The following is a 16,467-nucleotide window of genomic DNA, read 5'->3' as shown; positions in this document are numbered from 1 at the left end:
TCAAGTAAGAGCTTCTTATACTTGACACGTGAAACGTGTCAAGTAAGACCTTATATTACTTACGAAAATCGTGTCAAGTAAAGGTTCGTGTGAAAATATCGAAAATATTTCATCAATCTCCGATTTTTTAACCCTTTTACTTGACATTTTTTTGTCCAAAATCATATTACTTGACGTTTTTTTTCCACAGAAATGTCAAGTAATTAAAAACTACAAGTGTCAAGTAATGTAGATTTTGTAGTAGTGGTGTTTCATAAATTTTCTAACATAGAGAAGAAGAGAATCTATGTTATATATGAAATACAGGATAGATGAATAATGGTTGAAATATCTGATCGGAATCCTTAAAAAAATAGGAAACGTACCAGAAGTTTCACCAGAAGAAACTGAATCGCCTTTATTTTTCTTCGTTCTTGAGCGCGTCTAAGAAGAAAGATGGAGATGATCGAGGGGTTGGAGATTTTTGTGTATTTTCTAATTTAATTGAAATATTTGAAAAATGAAAATTTTCTCTTAAAACGTGTGTGTGAGTTAAGAGATCTTTTAGTTTCCTTTTTTAAAAAATAAGTAAACTGATTATAGGTTGGGACTAAAAGGTAATTGGATCTTAATATTTGTAAAATTAAAAAACCCACTTAAATATTCTTGTAAATAATGGAAAAGTTGATATAAATGAAATATAGTGTCTTTATTAGGGTCTTAGGTATTGTTAAAATATATTATAATATTGATGTCGACAACTATGTAGAACCTATAATTAAGTGTAGTAAATATTATTTCAAAACCCTCCTTACTAAAGTATTTATTATTTTTTATTCATTCTCTCTCTTTTTTTTTTATTTTTAGTACAATATAAACTATTTCTTATCTAGACTAAAATAAGTTACACCCAAAAACAGACTATAATAATTAGTTCAGCGTCCCAAACACCCCATTTATGTTTGTGTTTAGTTGGTTTAAAATCTTAAAAATGTGAAAACGGTCCATAAACTTTCAGATTTATTTAATATGTCATTGAGATATTTAAACATTTTCAAAATGAGCTAATTCACTTACTTTTTTTTTTTTCTTCTAAGACATTCTAACTTTTCAAAATGTTTAAACGTTCAGTTTTGTGTCAAACGAATCAAAGACTCGATATTTACAAATTTGAAAGTTCAAATCTCTATTAGACACAAAATTGAATCCTTAAGCCCATCTTACATTCACTCACCTATTAACAAATTAACTTAATTATAAAACTAGCACATTTTTTAAAACTCGTAATAATAGTTTTTCTTGGTCCATATTAGACAAGATTGGCCAACAAGATTTAGTAAAAAATCAACTTTTTCTAACTTATCTATTGTTTTGGGCATACATATTATTGATTACATATTGAGATTCGTTAAATTTTTATGTAATATTCCCAAATTTTATGTCAAATCTTATATCTTTTCAATTTTTCTCCAAATTTGGTTATTTTTATTAAATATTATATCAAATTATTACGTAATTTTTCAAATCTTTACCATAATTTCTGTTTTCACAATTATATGAATTTCCAAAATTCCAAATGGATTTTCCAATTATCAAAATAGATTTTATAAATTGATTCAACATTTTTAAATTTTGGGAAATATCAAATTTTGTGAAAATTTGGTAAGAATTGGGATATATATAGAATTTCGGTGTTAATCTTACCGACATTCCACCGAAAAAGCTCAATATATCAAATTTCAGTATTAATTATGTTTGAGATTTCACCGAGAAAATCCAAATACATAAAATCTCAGTGTTATTTTGTCCAGGATTAATACCAAGATCCACATAATTTTTTTTTCAAATTATATGCAATCTCTCCAAATCTTATACCGACTCTTATTTCTTTTCGAATTTCCTCTTACAATATTTCTCAAATCTTATATAAAATCTTACAAATCTTACTCCAATTTATATTTACACGAATATCTAAATTGATTTATTGATTATCTAAATATGTTACTAATTATCTTTTTAAATTTCTCCAAATTAGGTAATATTTGATAGTGTGATTTTTTAATTTCATAAATATTTGAGAAGATTACCTAATATTTCGATTTTTTACTCAAATCTCAGGTGTAATCAAGTGAGATATAGCGAGATAAGGTCCAAAAAAAATTTAACTCAATCTCTATGTCGATTTTGTTCGGAATGCACTTAGAAAAACTATTTGAACAAATTTTTAAAAAATATGCTAGATTTGTATGGTGAAATTTTAGTACTATTTCTGTTAATTTTCCGAAAATAATGCCTGAAAGTGGAAGAAGCTTTTGAGGGTATGGCGTATGGGTAGTGGATTGCAGTGATGCCTTTTCTTCAGCTGCAATGGCGAAGGGCAGTTTCGTCATTAAATAAAAATCTACACCTCTATTTAAAGTCGCTCCAATGTCTGATTTACCAAGAATTTTCTTTCCTTTTCTGTCAGTTTTGTTTTTGTAATTGAGATCTTGACATATCGGAACCGCCTTCTTCCGCCGTCGCCGGATCCCATCTTCTTTCATTTCTCAGGTCAACCTTTTTTCTCTCTTTCTTTAGCTCTTTCTATGACATGGGTTTTGATTCCATTTTGCTTGCTGCATCTTTAAGGCTTTTGTTTCTTCATCTTTATGCTACTGTAATTGGATTTCTGTGTAATTGCTGTTGAGAATCTGAGAGTACGATTCTGATATACACTCAAAATGATTTGAATTCTAAACTAGCTGGTCTAGCTGCCTGTGGAAACTGGAAATTGGCCCAGTTTTTGTATTTCATCTTTGAAGATGAAATTGAGATTATTGGGAATGGGTGAAAAGAAGCAGCATAAGGTTGATTGGCATTTCCTTTGATGAATCATTGTTTGTTATGGTGCGACTCTTTTCTTTTTTGCTTGCAAATGTTTGACCTGAGTGTATTTGGTTTGAGCTTGATGAATTGTTGAAGACACTTCTCTTCTGGTGGCCAGATGCAGGTTGAGAATTGTCTATGTGTAAAACTACTCTTAAAAGTCAAAGCTAAGTTGATTTATTATGGTATATTTGCACAAGTTCCAACAAAGAACTAAATATTGATTAGCGAGAAATAACATTACAGGAGTTTCAGCAATATGGCGTGGTGTAAGATTCACAAAATCTGGAAGTGTCATTTTTTCCCTTTTCCTACTTCAGTTTTTGTTTCCACAGTTTGCTCTCTTCTGATGGCCAGATGCAGTTTGGAAATTGTCTTGTTTTAAACTACCTTAAAGTCAAAGCTAAGTTGATTTATTATGGTATATTTGCAAAAGTTCCAACAAAGAACTAAATATTGATTAGCGAGAAATAACATTATAGAAGTTTGAGCAATATGGCGTGGTGTTAGATTCACAAATCTAGAATTGTCATTTTTCCCTTTTCCTACTTCAGTTGTTGAATTGGTGAAGACACTTCTCTTTTTTTTTTTGTCCCCCTCCCTTTTCCTACTTCTGTTTTTGTTACAACAGTTTGCTCTCTTCTGATGGCCAGATGCAATTTGAAAATGTTCTGTTAAACTACCCTTAAAAGTCAAAGCTAAGTTGATTTATTATGGTATATTTTCACATGACCCAATAAACAACTATCCATATTGATTAGTGAAAAAATAACATTACAGGAGTTTGAACAATATGGCACGTTGTTAGGTTCACAAAATCTAGAAGTTTGTTATGCATATTCTTAAATCTTAGCATCTTGCATTTTAGATTCCAAAACTATTGGTATGTTTTGCTGTGGAGGTTTTTCTTGCTGTTGTTCAAAGTAGGGGAGAACATATTAATACCCTATTATTGTTTGGATTGATCTGGAATAATTTTTCATTTGGTACTCAATTTATTCTCTAAAAATAAGAACTACTTGAATGAATCTATTGGGCAAATAGGCGAAAGAAAAGAACTACAAGAATGATTATTTCTCTGAATTTATCTAGGTCAATTTGATTTTTAGAAGCAACACCTCCCCCTTCAGAAAATGTGATTGGTTGCATGGAAAACTACAGTTTTGAGATAAAATTTGTTTTTGAAAATGAACTAATATGAATTTTAAATAACTTTTGGGTTGGTTTAAACCTATTGATTTGATCAAATAAAATTTTACAGTTCCCAATCTTACTTGATGTATGCACCTGGGATGCTCGAGTTCTTTAGTTTTTCCATGTTGTTGCTGTCTTAGATGATGTATTTTTTTTTTTTTAATCTGTTAAACTGCATCTGCTCTCTCCTGCCCTGATTTTATCATCTGGTACATATCCATCATCTTCATTGATGTTTTTATTTTCCCTTTTCCATTCCTTCCAGGCTGAATTAGTAGGGGTGTGATTAATTTAGCAGTGAATTAATAGGCGTCCAATTAATTTAGCAGTTGGTTCATATGCAGACTAGTTAACTCTGATATTAAGAGGGGTGAAGGTATCTGAGAACAGTGTAATGGTTAAAGCATACTCTCAGGAGTACACTTACAAGCACCCGTGGGATCGGGTAACTTGTGCATCTTGGCGTAAATTTGCCGACCCTGAGAACAAGCGTATATTGTCCCATATTCTTGAAGTTGACACCTTAAACAGAAAGGTTGACCCTGAATCTGGGAAGCTATATACAACCCGTGCTATCACAATCCATGCCCCTGGACCATGGTTTGTTCGTAAAATTGTTGGTCAGGATATTTGCCACTGTGTCGAATCCACAGTTGTAGATGCTCGATCACAATCGATGCAACTCACAACTCGAAATATTAGTCTCCAGAAGTTCATAGAAGTGGTGGAGAAAATCAGGTATGAACCTCACCCAGAAAATCCAAACGGATGGACAATTTGCAAACAGGAGACAAGTATTCGGATCAAGCCATTGTCAGCACTGGCATCAATGGCTGAAAAAGTGGAGCAACGATGCGCAGAGAGGTTCGTGCAAAACAGTGCCAAGGGTAGAGAAGTGATGGAGAGGATATGTAAGTATCTTGAAGCAGAATCTAATGGATTCACAATCTAACTGTTACTTCCTCTCGCTAATTATGTACTGGTTCGAAAGGATGGGTGAAGTGTGCTATTTCCAGAGACCAGAGCTGTTTTTAATAAAATAATTCTCATGGAGAAACTTAGGATACTCCCCAAATTTTGATAAGATGAGATTTGAATTATAGAGCATCATGTCCCATTGCATTTTCCTGACATCTGTATTTTTGGCTATGGAATGCCTTCCTAGCTTTAGTTGATTGTTTGTAAAATGGCCTTTGATTTTTATCAGAACTTCTCATAAATATGCTTACAGAATGTGTAATGTTTCTGTTAGGTGCTCTCTGGCAGCATTTAGCCATGCTATTCTGCTGTTGTTGTTCCTTGTGTGGAAACAAAGAAAAAGGAAAATTTTGAGCTGCTGAAAATCCATCTTGAAAAATTGCTCACTTTTGTAAAACAAAATTGTGCTTTCATGAATGGTGAATTTGTTGGTTAAGATTAGTAAAGGAGGATGAATGGTTGAAATAAGTTTAAATGGTGTGTAAGTGTTTTGTATTTTAATTTTTTTCAGGGGGAAAAAAACTTCCTTGCTTGAATTATTAAGTATACATAATGCTAGTCCTTTTAAGTGTTTTGGTTGTCTTTCAAATTTTGCATGAATACTCTTTTTTATTTTAGTATTTGAGGGATGGCTGAGAAGGAATTATCAAAACCATTATAACTGAAGTTTTAAAGCTACATATCCGATAATAATTTCATTTTTAGATTTTCGATTTTTTAATTTTTTTTTCTTGTTTCTCAATTTTTCAACTGAACTTCTAATCAAATTATTCTTTAATTTTTAAACTTGACTTGGTTTTTAAGATTACTAATAAAAAGTGGATAACAAAATACATGTGAAAGTAATATTTATAAATTTCATTTTTAAAAATAAAAAATCAAATACCAAACTAAAATGTTTACATTAGACCTACAAAAGACTATGATTTTAGTCTATATTCATTGTTGGTTCCAACTAACACAAATTAAGGATTCAAATAGACTTTGAATATTTAGAAATTAAAAAATTAACAAGAACAAAAATAAACCAACATGAAATATCTCTTTCTTTCTTTTTGGTACCTATGAGTGTTCGATTCAACTTGTACAGACATTGACTAATCTCACGTAACAATCCGTCCAATCCCACATTATTAGTCTTACAAGACAACTACCCTAACATTTTGGTATTCAAAGAAACTCTAGAATATCAAATCCTAAATAGGTGATTTCCATTGATAGAACTTATGACCTCTTAGGTCTATCAAAATCGTCTTCCTATTTACCACAAAACTAGCACATGATGGATATATTTATCCATCCATTTTAAACTCCCAATTATCTTTTTTTCTTAACTCTCAATGCAACTTAATTAATTAATATGTGAATGAAGTAGAAGTAGATTGCTTTTTTCCCCCTAGAATATCAAGTATGCATATATACATACGAATTTCTTTCTGGTATAAATATAACATTAGTCTCAAATATCATGAACTGAGAATTAAGAACTAGTAATTATATTTTACTCCTAGCGTACTTTTTTCCACGTTTGAAAATTATTGACAGGATTTAGTCTAATTAATCAGACCAATTTATTTGAATCGATCCGGATTACAAACAAATCAAACACGGGCAGCATGCATTCATATATGAATTCCTCAAGACACTTTATGACACAATACAGTCACGTAACAGGCTTATGATGATAACATTAAACTGTTGTAAGAACGAGAAAAATACCAAAACCGACATACTGCTTCCTACATTTTCTTCAGACTGCAGAGATGCAACGATTTTGCCATACCCTCCCTCCAAATATAACAATACACAACATGTTACAAGATATGCATGCAGCAAAGCAGAAATCATCTAGGTGATGATGACAATGATCAACACATTACAAGGGTTCCAACCAGCCTTTAGCCTGATTTGCGCTTTAGATCTTATCGAGCTTCTCTGCCTTCACAATTGGGTTCGCTTTAGCAATTGCATCCTGTGCAGATGTGCGGTAATCGAAGGGGCAATTGTGTTTGTCAGAGTAACGATGAATAGCACAGAAGATGTTACCGCAACGACAGTCGAATCCCATTAATCCAACTCGCTTGTTGCAACTGTTGCATCGTCTAGGCCTGTCCTTTGGCTTCACTCCACTGCTCCCATCAGAAACAACCACGGGCGATGCCTGCATTGGTGTGATCTTAGGCTCCATCAAACTAACTGGCTCATCCACGCTGGCGGTGGCAAAGGTTTCATTTTGGTTAGAACTAGATGATCCATTCATGATACTTCCAAGAGTTGAAGCACTCAGTTTAGCCTGATCTTGTTTCAACATCAAATCCTTGTGGCACTTGGAACACATATTCATAGTAGCCGCACTTCCGAAGAAGCCACAGTTGTTGATGCACAGAAAGGGACCCTCAGGGGGAGCTTGACAGCTTGCCTCATCATGTTCCATATTGTCAATCTCCTGCAACACATTCACATGAATTTGTTTCTTTTCCTTTTGGGTGGGAAACAGACAGATACACATGTTTAAAACTACACATCATTTCATTTAATAGGCAGACTGCACTGGGAATCAAGATGATGCCATGAACAATACCTAATACAGCAACTATTACTGATAACTATCAAGTGGAAAGCTCGAAGATATCAAATTCTATTCTATACAGGTGACGGTGAACAAAGAATGTTATTCGTGCATGTTTGAGGTACTGGTACTGCAATTAATTAGTATACAAAAAGGTTAAGTATAGTTCATCTTAGGCTATTCTCATTTACTAGGTCACAGAAGCCATTAGCTACAAGTCTGAAAATGAAAAAACTATACAAATTATAAATTGGAATTAGATGAAGAATAAAACTTGCAACAAGGTTAAAATCATAAATTATAGAAGAGAAGAAAAGCATGAACAAGTAGCCCTAAAAGGTTATTCTGATACAAGTACATAATTTTGCATCAAAAGGGAATAATATGCTTATGCACGAATTGGCTTTCCAACATTAACAACAGAAACGAAGATAGCAAGAGAGGACCAAAAGAATCAAGAAATTTAGGCTCCATTTGATAATCATTTGGTTTTGAGCCGTGTTTTAAAAGGCGCATAGATGCCGCTCGCCTCAAAGAAGCGAGACGCATGGAAGAAGGCACGCACCTCTATCCTTCAATTCTTCTTCTTCACCTCTCTTCTTAGATTCTTCCTCACCTCTCCTCTTCGATTCTTCTTCAAAAGACAGGAATATCATACTGCATTCTTCTTAATCTTCATCTCTCCTCTTCACCTCTCCCCTCTACGATTCTTCTTCAAAGGAAGAAATGAATATTTAACCAAACAACATCCTCCATTCGGCCATTCCTCATGTCTTATTATTCTTCTATTCTTCTTTTTCAACTCCAAGTCTCCACGCCACTAGCATTTCATCAAAATTAAAAACAAAAAAGAAAAGGTGATGCAGTGCACATGTCCAGCAACCAACTCTGTTTTTTCTTCTAAAAACAGAGCAGAAGACTCCAAAACAGCAGCCTTCATCTCTCTTCTTCTTTGCTGCCAGCCACCTTTGTTCCTCCAAGACAGAATTCTGGTATGTCCCAAGTTGGTTTGTTCATCACTTTGAACCTTATCTATCTTTTATATATTCTTCTTTAAGTCTTATCTCTTTCCATCAAGGTTTTTGTTGAGTATATACACATCTATATATATATATTATTTTTTTATATAGTGCACCTCACAAAAAAAAAAAAAAGCCCACGCTTTGTTGTGCATCTTGCGCCTAGGCTCCAGAGGGCCATTGTGCTTTAGTGCACCGTGGGAATTAAAAAGCACTGGTTTTGAGTTTGTGGTTTTTGAAAATTAGGCTTAAAAACACTACTTCTATCAATTTCTTTTTTTGTTACCTACTTTCTAGGAGTGTTTTCAAACACCAAGTCAAGTTTTGAAAATTAAAAAAATAATTTTTAGCAACTTGTTCTTGTTATTGGAATTCGGCTAAGAATTCAAGTGTTTAGTTAGGAAAGTGAAACTGTGGTAAATGGCTTGTAAGAAAACCAACATAATTTTGAACCAAAAGGTTAACAAATGGACCTTAATTTAATTTATCACTATAGAGATAAAAACAAATTCCATCAATGATATTATAGTTTGATACCACCTAGGAGAAAAATGGCCATAATTTTCCCGTCTTCATATCTTGAACACCCTTGAGTTAAATCATAAATCCATACAATACTCATCGGGAAAAAAAAAATTAAAATATAAACTCTAAGTAACAGATTATCCATCCCAAATCAACCTTCAAACTCAAACATGCGTGGGATATAAAAATAACAACAGTAATAACAAACAAATTTTAAACTACTCATGGACTCTTAAATAACAAAAATTTGACACTATGCAAACTATGATTTCAACAACCCAAGTCTACAAGTAAGAATTAAACACTTCCCAAATCATCTCTACAAGAGTCTTGATCAGTATACCATCAACAACCCACAGAGTTTGTATTGAACAATCAAAATTCAAGAGTGATATATCTAACAACACATATCTTCATAGCAATCGAGTTAAGTTATTCAATCCCAACTTCAATCAGTAGAAACATTACAACAAACACATAGAAAACAAGAAAGAAAGAAAAATCATACCCCTCTTGCTGGGACGATTAAAAAAAAACCCTTAGAAACAAGGGTTTTAAACCGATCTCCAAGATGAAATTCGCGTCCAAGCAAAACCCCTGTGTTTATGAAATGAAAAATGAAAAAAGAAAAAAGAAAAAAGAAAAAAGCATCTACGAGGATAAGGAACAGAACCCAAATGGTGAAAGATAAAGATGCAATGGAGAAATTGAAAGAAAAGAGAAAGGGGGTTCAGAAACCCTAACCGTGGAAGAAACGGAATTGGGGACGAGAAATAGAGAGGCGGAGTGGAAGTAGAAGGAAGGAAGAAAGTGAGAAGAGAACTATGTGTGATGCGTCATCTCCATTTCCGAAGACAGAATTTCTCCGGAGGAAGAACTGTGCCTACTGATTGATGGCGACGAAGAGAAACCACTTTTCTCATGTAGTTTTTCTTTTTTATTTTTTTTAAGTAGTTATTAAATGATGAATTGAATCACAAATCTCGAACTCGATAGTATAATAATTTTCTCGTGTAATTTCTATCTTTTTAATTTTTCTTTTAATTAAAAAAAAATTATGCAACTATGGTTGAACTAAACTAAAAACTTGTTAATCTAGAAGGGTTGTATACTTGATTTCTATGTTTTTTGTCATCTTTTTACCATTAGTTCTTAATTTTCAATTGAGAATTTTTTTGGGAAAATCTCTTGTAAATCATACATTTCATAAATGTTTTAAAATTCTAATATTTTTAGGTTTCTTTTGGAAATATTTGATTTTTTATATTTTTTTTAAATTAAATCTATAAACATTATTTTTACTTTCAAATTTTATCTACTTTTTAGTGAAGGTTCAAAAAACAATTTGCTAACTAAAAAGAAATAGTTATTAAAAACTTGTTTTTGTTTTTTTGAATTTAGTTAAGAATATAACCATTGTAATTATGAAAAATATAAATTATTGTAAAAAATGAAGAAAAATATAGTTAATTTTCAAAAAAAACAAAAAGTAAAGTTCACGTTTGGCAACCATTTTATTTTATTTTTTTTTTGTTTTTTAAAATTAAGTCTATGGACATTACTTCCACCTCAAATTTCTTTCTTTTTGTTATCCACTTTTCCCCAATAGAACCAAGCCAAATTTTGAGAAATTAAATTTTTAAAAAATTATTTTTGTTACTAAAATTTGGATAAGATTTCAAGCATTGTATTTAAGAAATATACAAATCATTATAAAAAAAATGTGGATGAAGTTGACTTAATTTTTAAAAACAAAAACTAAGTGGTTACTCGATGATCGAATAATTACTAAATGAGCCATAATATTTGATTAGGAGCTTCAACCTATAATTTTGGATAAATTAGCCTTTTATTTTACTTTTTGAAAAATTGTTATATTATTTTGTTCCCATATTCTAATCGATCCGATTTTTTACTTTTTAAATTTGCATCTATTAAATTTAGTTTATATTCAATTAATACAAGATTGGGTGTAATATCATTCCTTTGGCAGTTTTCATTTTTGAAGGATATTTTTCACATTTAATTACAAATTTGTCCAATTAATTACATTTTTTTTTTTACAGATTTCAAATTTGACTCAAAATTTTGAATCCCCAAATTCGATGAATTGCATTAATACAGAATTATGGTTAAAAAAATTCATGTTCATCTTTGTTTCGTTTAATATGTATATATAAGAGATTTATTCAAATATGAATATTATTGTTTAAAATACAAACGAGATTTATTCCAAAAATATTAGAATAACTATAAATTTAAGTTGCTCTATATTTTAATTTTAATATCATTTTTATTGAGATATATATTTCACATACTTTGTCATATATATACATGCATATATTTAAAAGTGAGATCTATATTCCACGTACTTTATCATTCTCATGTTATTTAAAAAATAACCTATTTGAAGTTGTAAATAAATTGTAGAAATAAAACCGATACATACTATGTAATATAACTCACGTGACTTTCATGTGTGAGTCATTGATGATTGTGAGATGATTTCGACCTTCTCGAAGATCCTTGGATCGTAAAGAAGGACACCTTCATTATGGCAGACGGATGGGGATGGACGTCGTCTATCTTACAGAAGTTTGGGAAATTTCGGCGGCGATTTTTTATGTCATTGAGGAGTTGTTTGGGGCGCTAAGATGATATAGGATGTGGAGAGTTCTGATAGAGTATGATCGAGCACAGAGATGATATACAATATACGGAAGGAAAATGACGGTGAGATACGAAACACGTTCCGAAAATGGGTCCACAAACAATTAAAATCTGTGAAATAGGATAATGAGCCTCCAAATACTAAGAAAATATAGGATGTGGAGATATATTATTTCATGTTGGACCCCTAAATAATCTTCGAGAGAGATTAGAGAGAGGAAGAAAGTGGAGGTTGCGGTAGAGACCGAAATAATATGAATTTTTGTAAAGTTTTTTTTTTAATGATGAGGTGGGAAATAGGCTTCTCTTTTATTTTATTTTATTTATTTTTTTTTCTTTCTTTCTTTCTTTTTTTTCTTTTTTTAAATGTCGATGGAGATTTGTTAGTAAATGGATCCTAATATTAATATTAATGCTAAAAAAAACCAATTAGGTCATTTCCGACAAAAAGAAATAGGAATTTGATCACATTTATGAAATTTGAGCTTATTATTCAGGTTTTCTACGTAAAAAAACTCTTTTCAATTTTATCAAAATTGATCTTAAACCTAAATAAGTGTTCCAATAAGTCTTCGCTTCCATTTGACTTAATAAATAATTAAAAATAAAAATAAAAAAAGATTTTGACACAAATAATTATTTTCAATATAATAAAAATTTGCCAAAAAAATGTTAGACTAATACACAAATTTATTTGGTCAAAATTCATAATTTTTTTTTTTTTAAAAAAAAAAAAAAAAACATCTGCATGGGTTTTTTTTTTTTTTTTTTTTAAATTGAAAGCGTTTAGGAGAAAGTTTTGTTTTTTTAATGATATTTGGAGTGAGAATTTTAGAAGGTGAAACTTATGCTCTTCTTTTTTTTTTTTTTTTTTTTTTTAAGTTTAAGTTATTTATCTAAATTTAAGATGCAATTCGATAGAATTAAAAAATTACGGTGAAAATTGATATAACTTTAATAAATTTAGGGGTTAAAAGTTCATTTTCACCCTTTCCTAAATTTATCCTTAATCTCCTTATCGTATTTTTTTTTAATCTGGCACATTCATTTCATAAAATATATATTTAGAATACATTTCATAAGATATTGATTATCATCCTCAATCATTAGTTTTCTATATATAAATATTTTAATTGGACCTTTTTAAAAATAAAAAATATATTTAAAAATATTTACACTTTATAGCAAAAAGTTCCAAAAATACAAATCACTTTTAGAACTTTTGCTATAAAGTGTAAATATTTTTGGGATCTTTCTATTGAAAATAATTTCCCTATTTTTTTAATTTTATCTCTAGTATTTTAAAAGAGCTAGTTCGATACTATGTGCGTCGCACGTATTGAATAAATTTTAAAAAGATAATTTAATTATAAAATTTTAAATAAGTCATGAAAAAACATTTTTTTAATTTTTGGAAGTTTATGAGGAAAAATAATTGCTATTTTAATTGAGTATAAAATGTATCATAAAAGAATATATAAATTAAACAGGTATAAAAGAATATATAAACTAAAATATTTATATTATTCTTTAAAAAATTTGTGATAATTATCATTTTAGTAAAAAAAAAAAAATTGTTTTATTTTAATTGGGATGATTTGATTAAAAAATACAAACAATAATAGTATTATTACCTTTTTAAATTTGTGATCACTTGATTAAAAAATGTATTTGAAATTTGTATTTGGATTATTTGATTATCCTTTTAATTTTGTACTACTTTTTGCTTAAATTTGGTGAAAATTATCTCTCACCTAATTTTTTTTATCTTAATTTTGATTTTAACTGAGATTTTTTTAATTTCGTGATAATCATTTCTCTTTTTTAAAAAGAAAATTATTTGGTGATTTGATTACTCTTTTGTTTTTAAACTTTAAATTAAACCTAAATATTTGTTTTTTATTTTTTAAAACTTGTTATAATAATTTCTTAGTTAGTCTTTTTTTATGATGATTTGATTATCTTATTAATTTCAAACTTTGATTTAGACCAAGATTTTTTTTTCTCATTTAATAAAAAAACTATTGGATGGTTTGATTAGTCTCCTAATTCTAAACTTTAAGTTAAACCCAAATATTTTTATTTTTTAAAATTTATTTTGGATTGGATGATTTGAAGAGATACTTGAAAGAGAGAAATTAAACTTCTTAATGAAGAAAAATAAATATTGGGAATGATGTTGCTATTGACGAAATTAAAAAAATACCTACAACAAAAAAAAAATTATAGAGAAAAATTTAGATATCAGATCATAATTTGCTTTTTTAAAAAAAAAAACAAATATCTTTATATAATATGAAGTAGAAATTATTTGAGATCAGGTGTGATTTTATTTTTAAAAAAATGTGCATAAGATATTAGAACATAAAATGTGATTTCTTTTTAATTCTTTTTACCTTTATTTAACGTAAAGTAAATATTGAAGATAAAATATGATTTTTAAAAAAATCGTAAGTAAGAGACTAGAGAATAAAATATGATTTTCCCTTTATTTAAAGAGAAGTGGAGATTATTAAAGATAAAATATAATTTTTTTTTTTTAAAAAATAATTTTTGTGAATTAGAGATTAGAAAATAAAATGTGATTTTTAAAAAAAATTTCCTTTATTTAATATGGAGTACATATTATGGATAAAATTAGATTTTTTAATGATTTAATTGTGAAATTATGTAAGATACCCCAATAATCATCAACTAAAAGGGGCAAAATGGAAAATCAAATGTTTCTCCTCCATAACTCTTTTTAGATAGTATAGATAAGTTTCCCATTTAGGAAATTTTTGAAAATTCTGTGAGCCAATTTGGATTTCATTACCCAAAGTCACCTTATGACTCTCTCCATCTCACTAATGAAATCCAAATTGGCTCAAGAACTCTTGAATATGTCCTAAACGAAATTTAAAGCAACAAAATTCTATAAAATTCTTTAGATGTTGATTCAATTTCATTTTTAGTTTTTTAGTCTAGATATTTATATTTGTGTTGAGGGTTGTTCAAGACAATGTTCAAAGGTCATGATCGGGCCCAAGAATACCAGGAGGCAAAAGATAAATGTCAATACTCGAGATTTAGACTCACCAATCAAACCAATGAATATATACTAATCGAGCAATAACTAAACCAAACACTGGTTAGGACCCTACAACCTCAAGCGCCAGAAACTTTCCTAACACCATTGCCATGTTAGAGGAAAGATTTATAAATAGCCCTATGTGACTACCTCATATGGGAGGGTAAGTAATCTTCAAAGGAGAAGCTCGACCTTACTTCTTTTATGCTTATTAGTTAAATTAGCCACACCTTGAACTAACTTAAGTATCAGAATATTGTAGGTCTAATACCACACCGATGTGAAGATCTTATACATAATGTTAACTCGGAGTATCTAAAGGGAAGTGGGTCAGGGGTTAAACCCACTAAAGGCCTGCAACGAAGCCTAACGCAAATGAGATTCGAGCGCCAACAACTTGATTTTTGAAAACATAAGTAGAATGTGGATAACAAAACATAGAAACTTATGGATGAAATGAGTGTTTATAAATTTAATTTTAAAAACCTAAATGGTTATTAAAAGTAATTTGAAGTAATTAGTTTTACTAAAAGGTCAATGTTGGTGTGTTGTCACTATTAAGACTACCAACATCAATAACATGTAGATTTTTAAGTTGCCTAAATTATAAAGTAGTTGCCACCGTGCCAAAATGAGATTAACTTAACTATAATTGACATGATCTTCCTCTCTTCTTGCAAGTTTGAATCTTATTTCTCGTAGTAATTATATTAAAATATATATATATATATAGTCACCACCATGAGCATAATTAATAATAATTAATATGTCCTTTCTTTTTAAAACTCGTATCCCATCTGAACTAAAAGATATATAAATTATAAAATAATTTGTATTTTTAAATTTAAGTAAATTTTGAAATATCTAAATTTATTTTGTTTCTACTTGGGGAATTTTGGTTGTGGCTAGCTATATTTCAAGAAGTGTGGTTTAATAGTCAATAAAAGAGAAAAGGTTGCAATCAGAAGGCTACAAAAGTCAAATGAATGGAAAGAATGGTATGCAACTAAATTAAAATGATACCTAAAATCTCCCATAGATTATAATTACATAATAAATATTTTTACTTTATGGTTAATGAATACACTAATCAAGAATGTAATGCTAGGTTGATTTGATAAAATTGACATTTGTATTTATTAGTGTGAGAATAATTACAAGTTATTTTGTTTAATCAAATCATGCATAGTTCATTTTCTTTGGACCAATTCAATTTTACTTGGATTTGATTTATCCTTCAATGTAACAATGCAAAGATGGAAGTTTTTGTTCAAGTATGAAAATATACTTTATTCAAGCTTTTCAAGTCAATTTATTTGAAGGATGTTTTTTCTTGACTCCTCCATTAAATAGAAATACAAAGTGGGGGTTGTGTCATAATAAGGAGGGAAATTTTTTTTTTTTTCATATTATAGTTGAAACATTTGATAATGATATACTAGAATTTAACGTCAACATAATTTTAAATCTGAGTACTCATTAAGAAAATTATTTTAAATGACAAAACTGTTAAAAATATTTATAAATATAGTAAAATAATTTTTCATAACTAGAAAAATAAAATAAAATAAAAAGCCTTTGTTAAAATATTCTCATTG

At 29.5% G+C, this 16,467-nt stretch overlaps 2 protein-coding genes across 4 annotated transcripts; one reads left to right on the top strand and one right to left on the bottom strand.

The window, feature by feature from the left end:
• The first annotated feature begins 2,212 nt into the window (after positions 1–2,212).
• On the top strand, positions 2,213–5,381 carry LOC120071940 (MSF1-like family protein). 2 transcript variants are annotated; one of them, XR_016527658.1, is made up of 2 exons: positions 2,213–2,529; positions 4,304–5,381. XR_016527658.1 is itself a non-coding variant. In XM_039024378.2 (2 exons), exon 2 carries the CDS (start codon positions 4,433–4,435, stop codon positions 4,988–4,990), a length of 558 nt encoding a protein of 185 aa, XP_038880306.1. In that variant the 5' UTR covers positions 2,389–2,529; positions 4,383–4,432; the 3' UTR covers positions 4,991–5,271. The 2 variants fall into 2 exon arrangements, 1 of the variants encoding a protein (XP_038880306.1); XM_039024378.2 differs by having other exon boundaries at positions 2,389–2,529; positions 4,383–5,271.
• Positions 5,382–6,606: 1,225 nt separating this feature from the next.
• On the bottom strand, positions 6,607–10,009 carry LOC120071383 (zinc finger A20 and AN1 domain-containing stress-associated protein 4-like). Of its 2 annotated transcripts, XM_039023636.2 has the most exons (3): positions 9,874–10,009; positions 9,638–9,726; positions 6,607–7,462 (listed from the first exon to the last, which is right to left on the bottom strand). In XM_039023636.2, exon 3 carries the CDS (start codon positions 7,448–7,450, stop codon positions 6,932–6,934), a length of 519 nt encoding a protein of 172 aa, XP_038879564.1. In that variant the 5' UTR covers positions 7,451–7,462; positions 9,638–9,726; positions 9,874–10,009; the 3' UTR covers positions 6,607–6,931. The 2 variants fall into 2 exon arrangements, with proteins under 2 accessions (XP_038879564.1, XP_038879565.1); XM_039023637.2 differs by lacking the exons at positions 9,638–9,726; positions 9,874–10,009 and adding an exon at positions 8,151–8,283.
• Between the last annotated feature and the right edge of the window lie 6,458 nt (positions 10,010–16,467).

Source organism: Benincasa hispida, chromosome 2 (genome assembly GCF_027475165.1).
Source record: "Benincasa hispida cultivar pf3 chromosome 2, pf3_genome.v1.1, whole genome shotgun sequence".
NCBI classification, from domain to species: Eukaryota; Viridiplantae; Streptophyta; class Magnoliopsida; order Cucurbitales; family Cucurbitaceae; genus Benincasa; species Benincasa hispida.
This window is presented reverse-complemented; position numbering and strand designations above follow the sequence as displayed.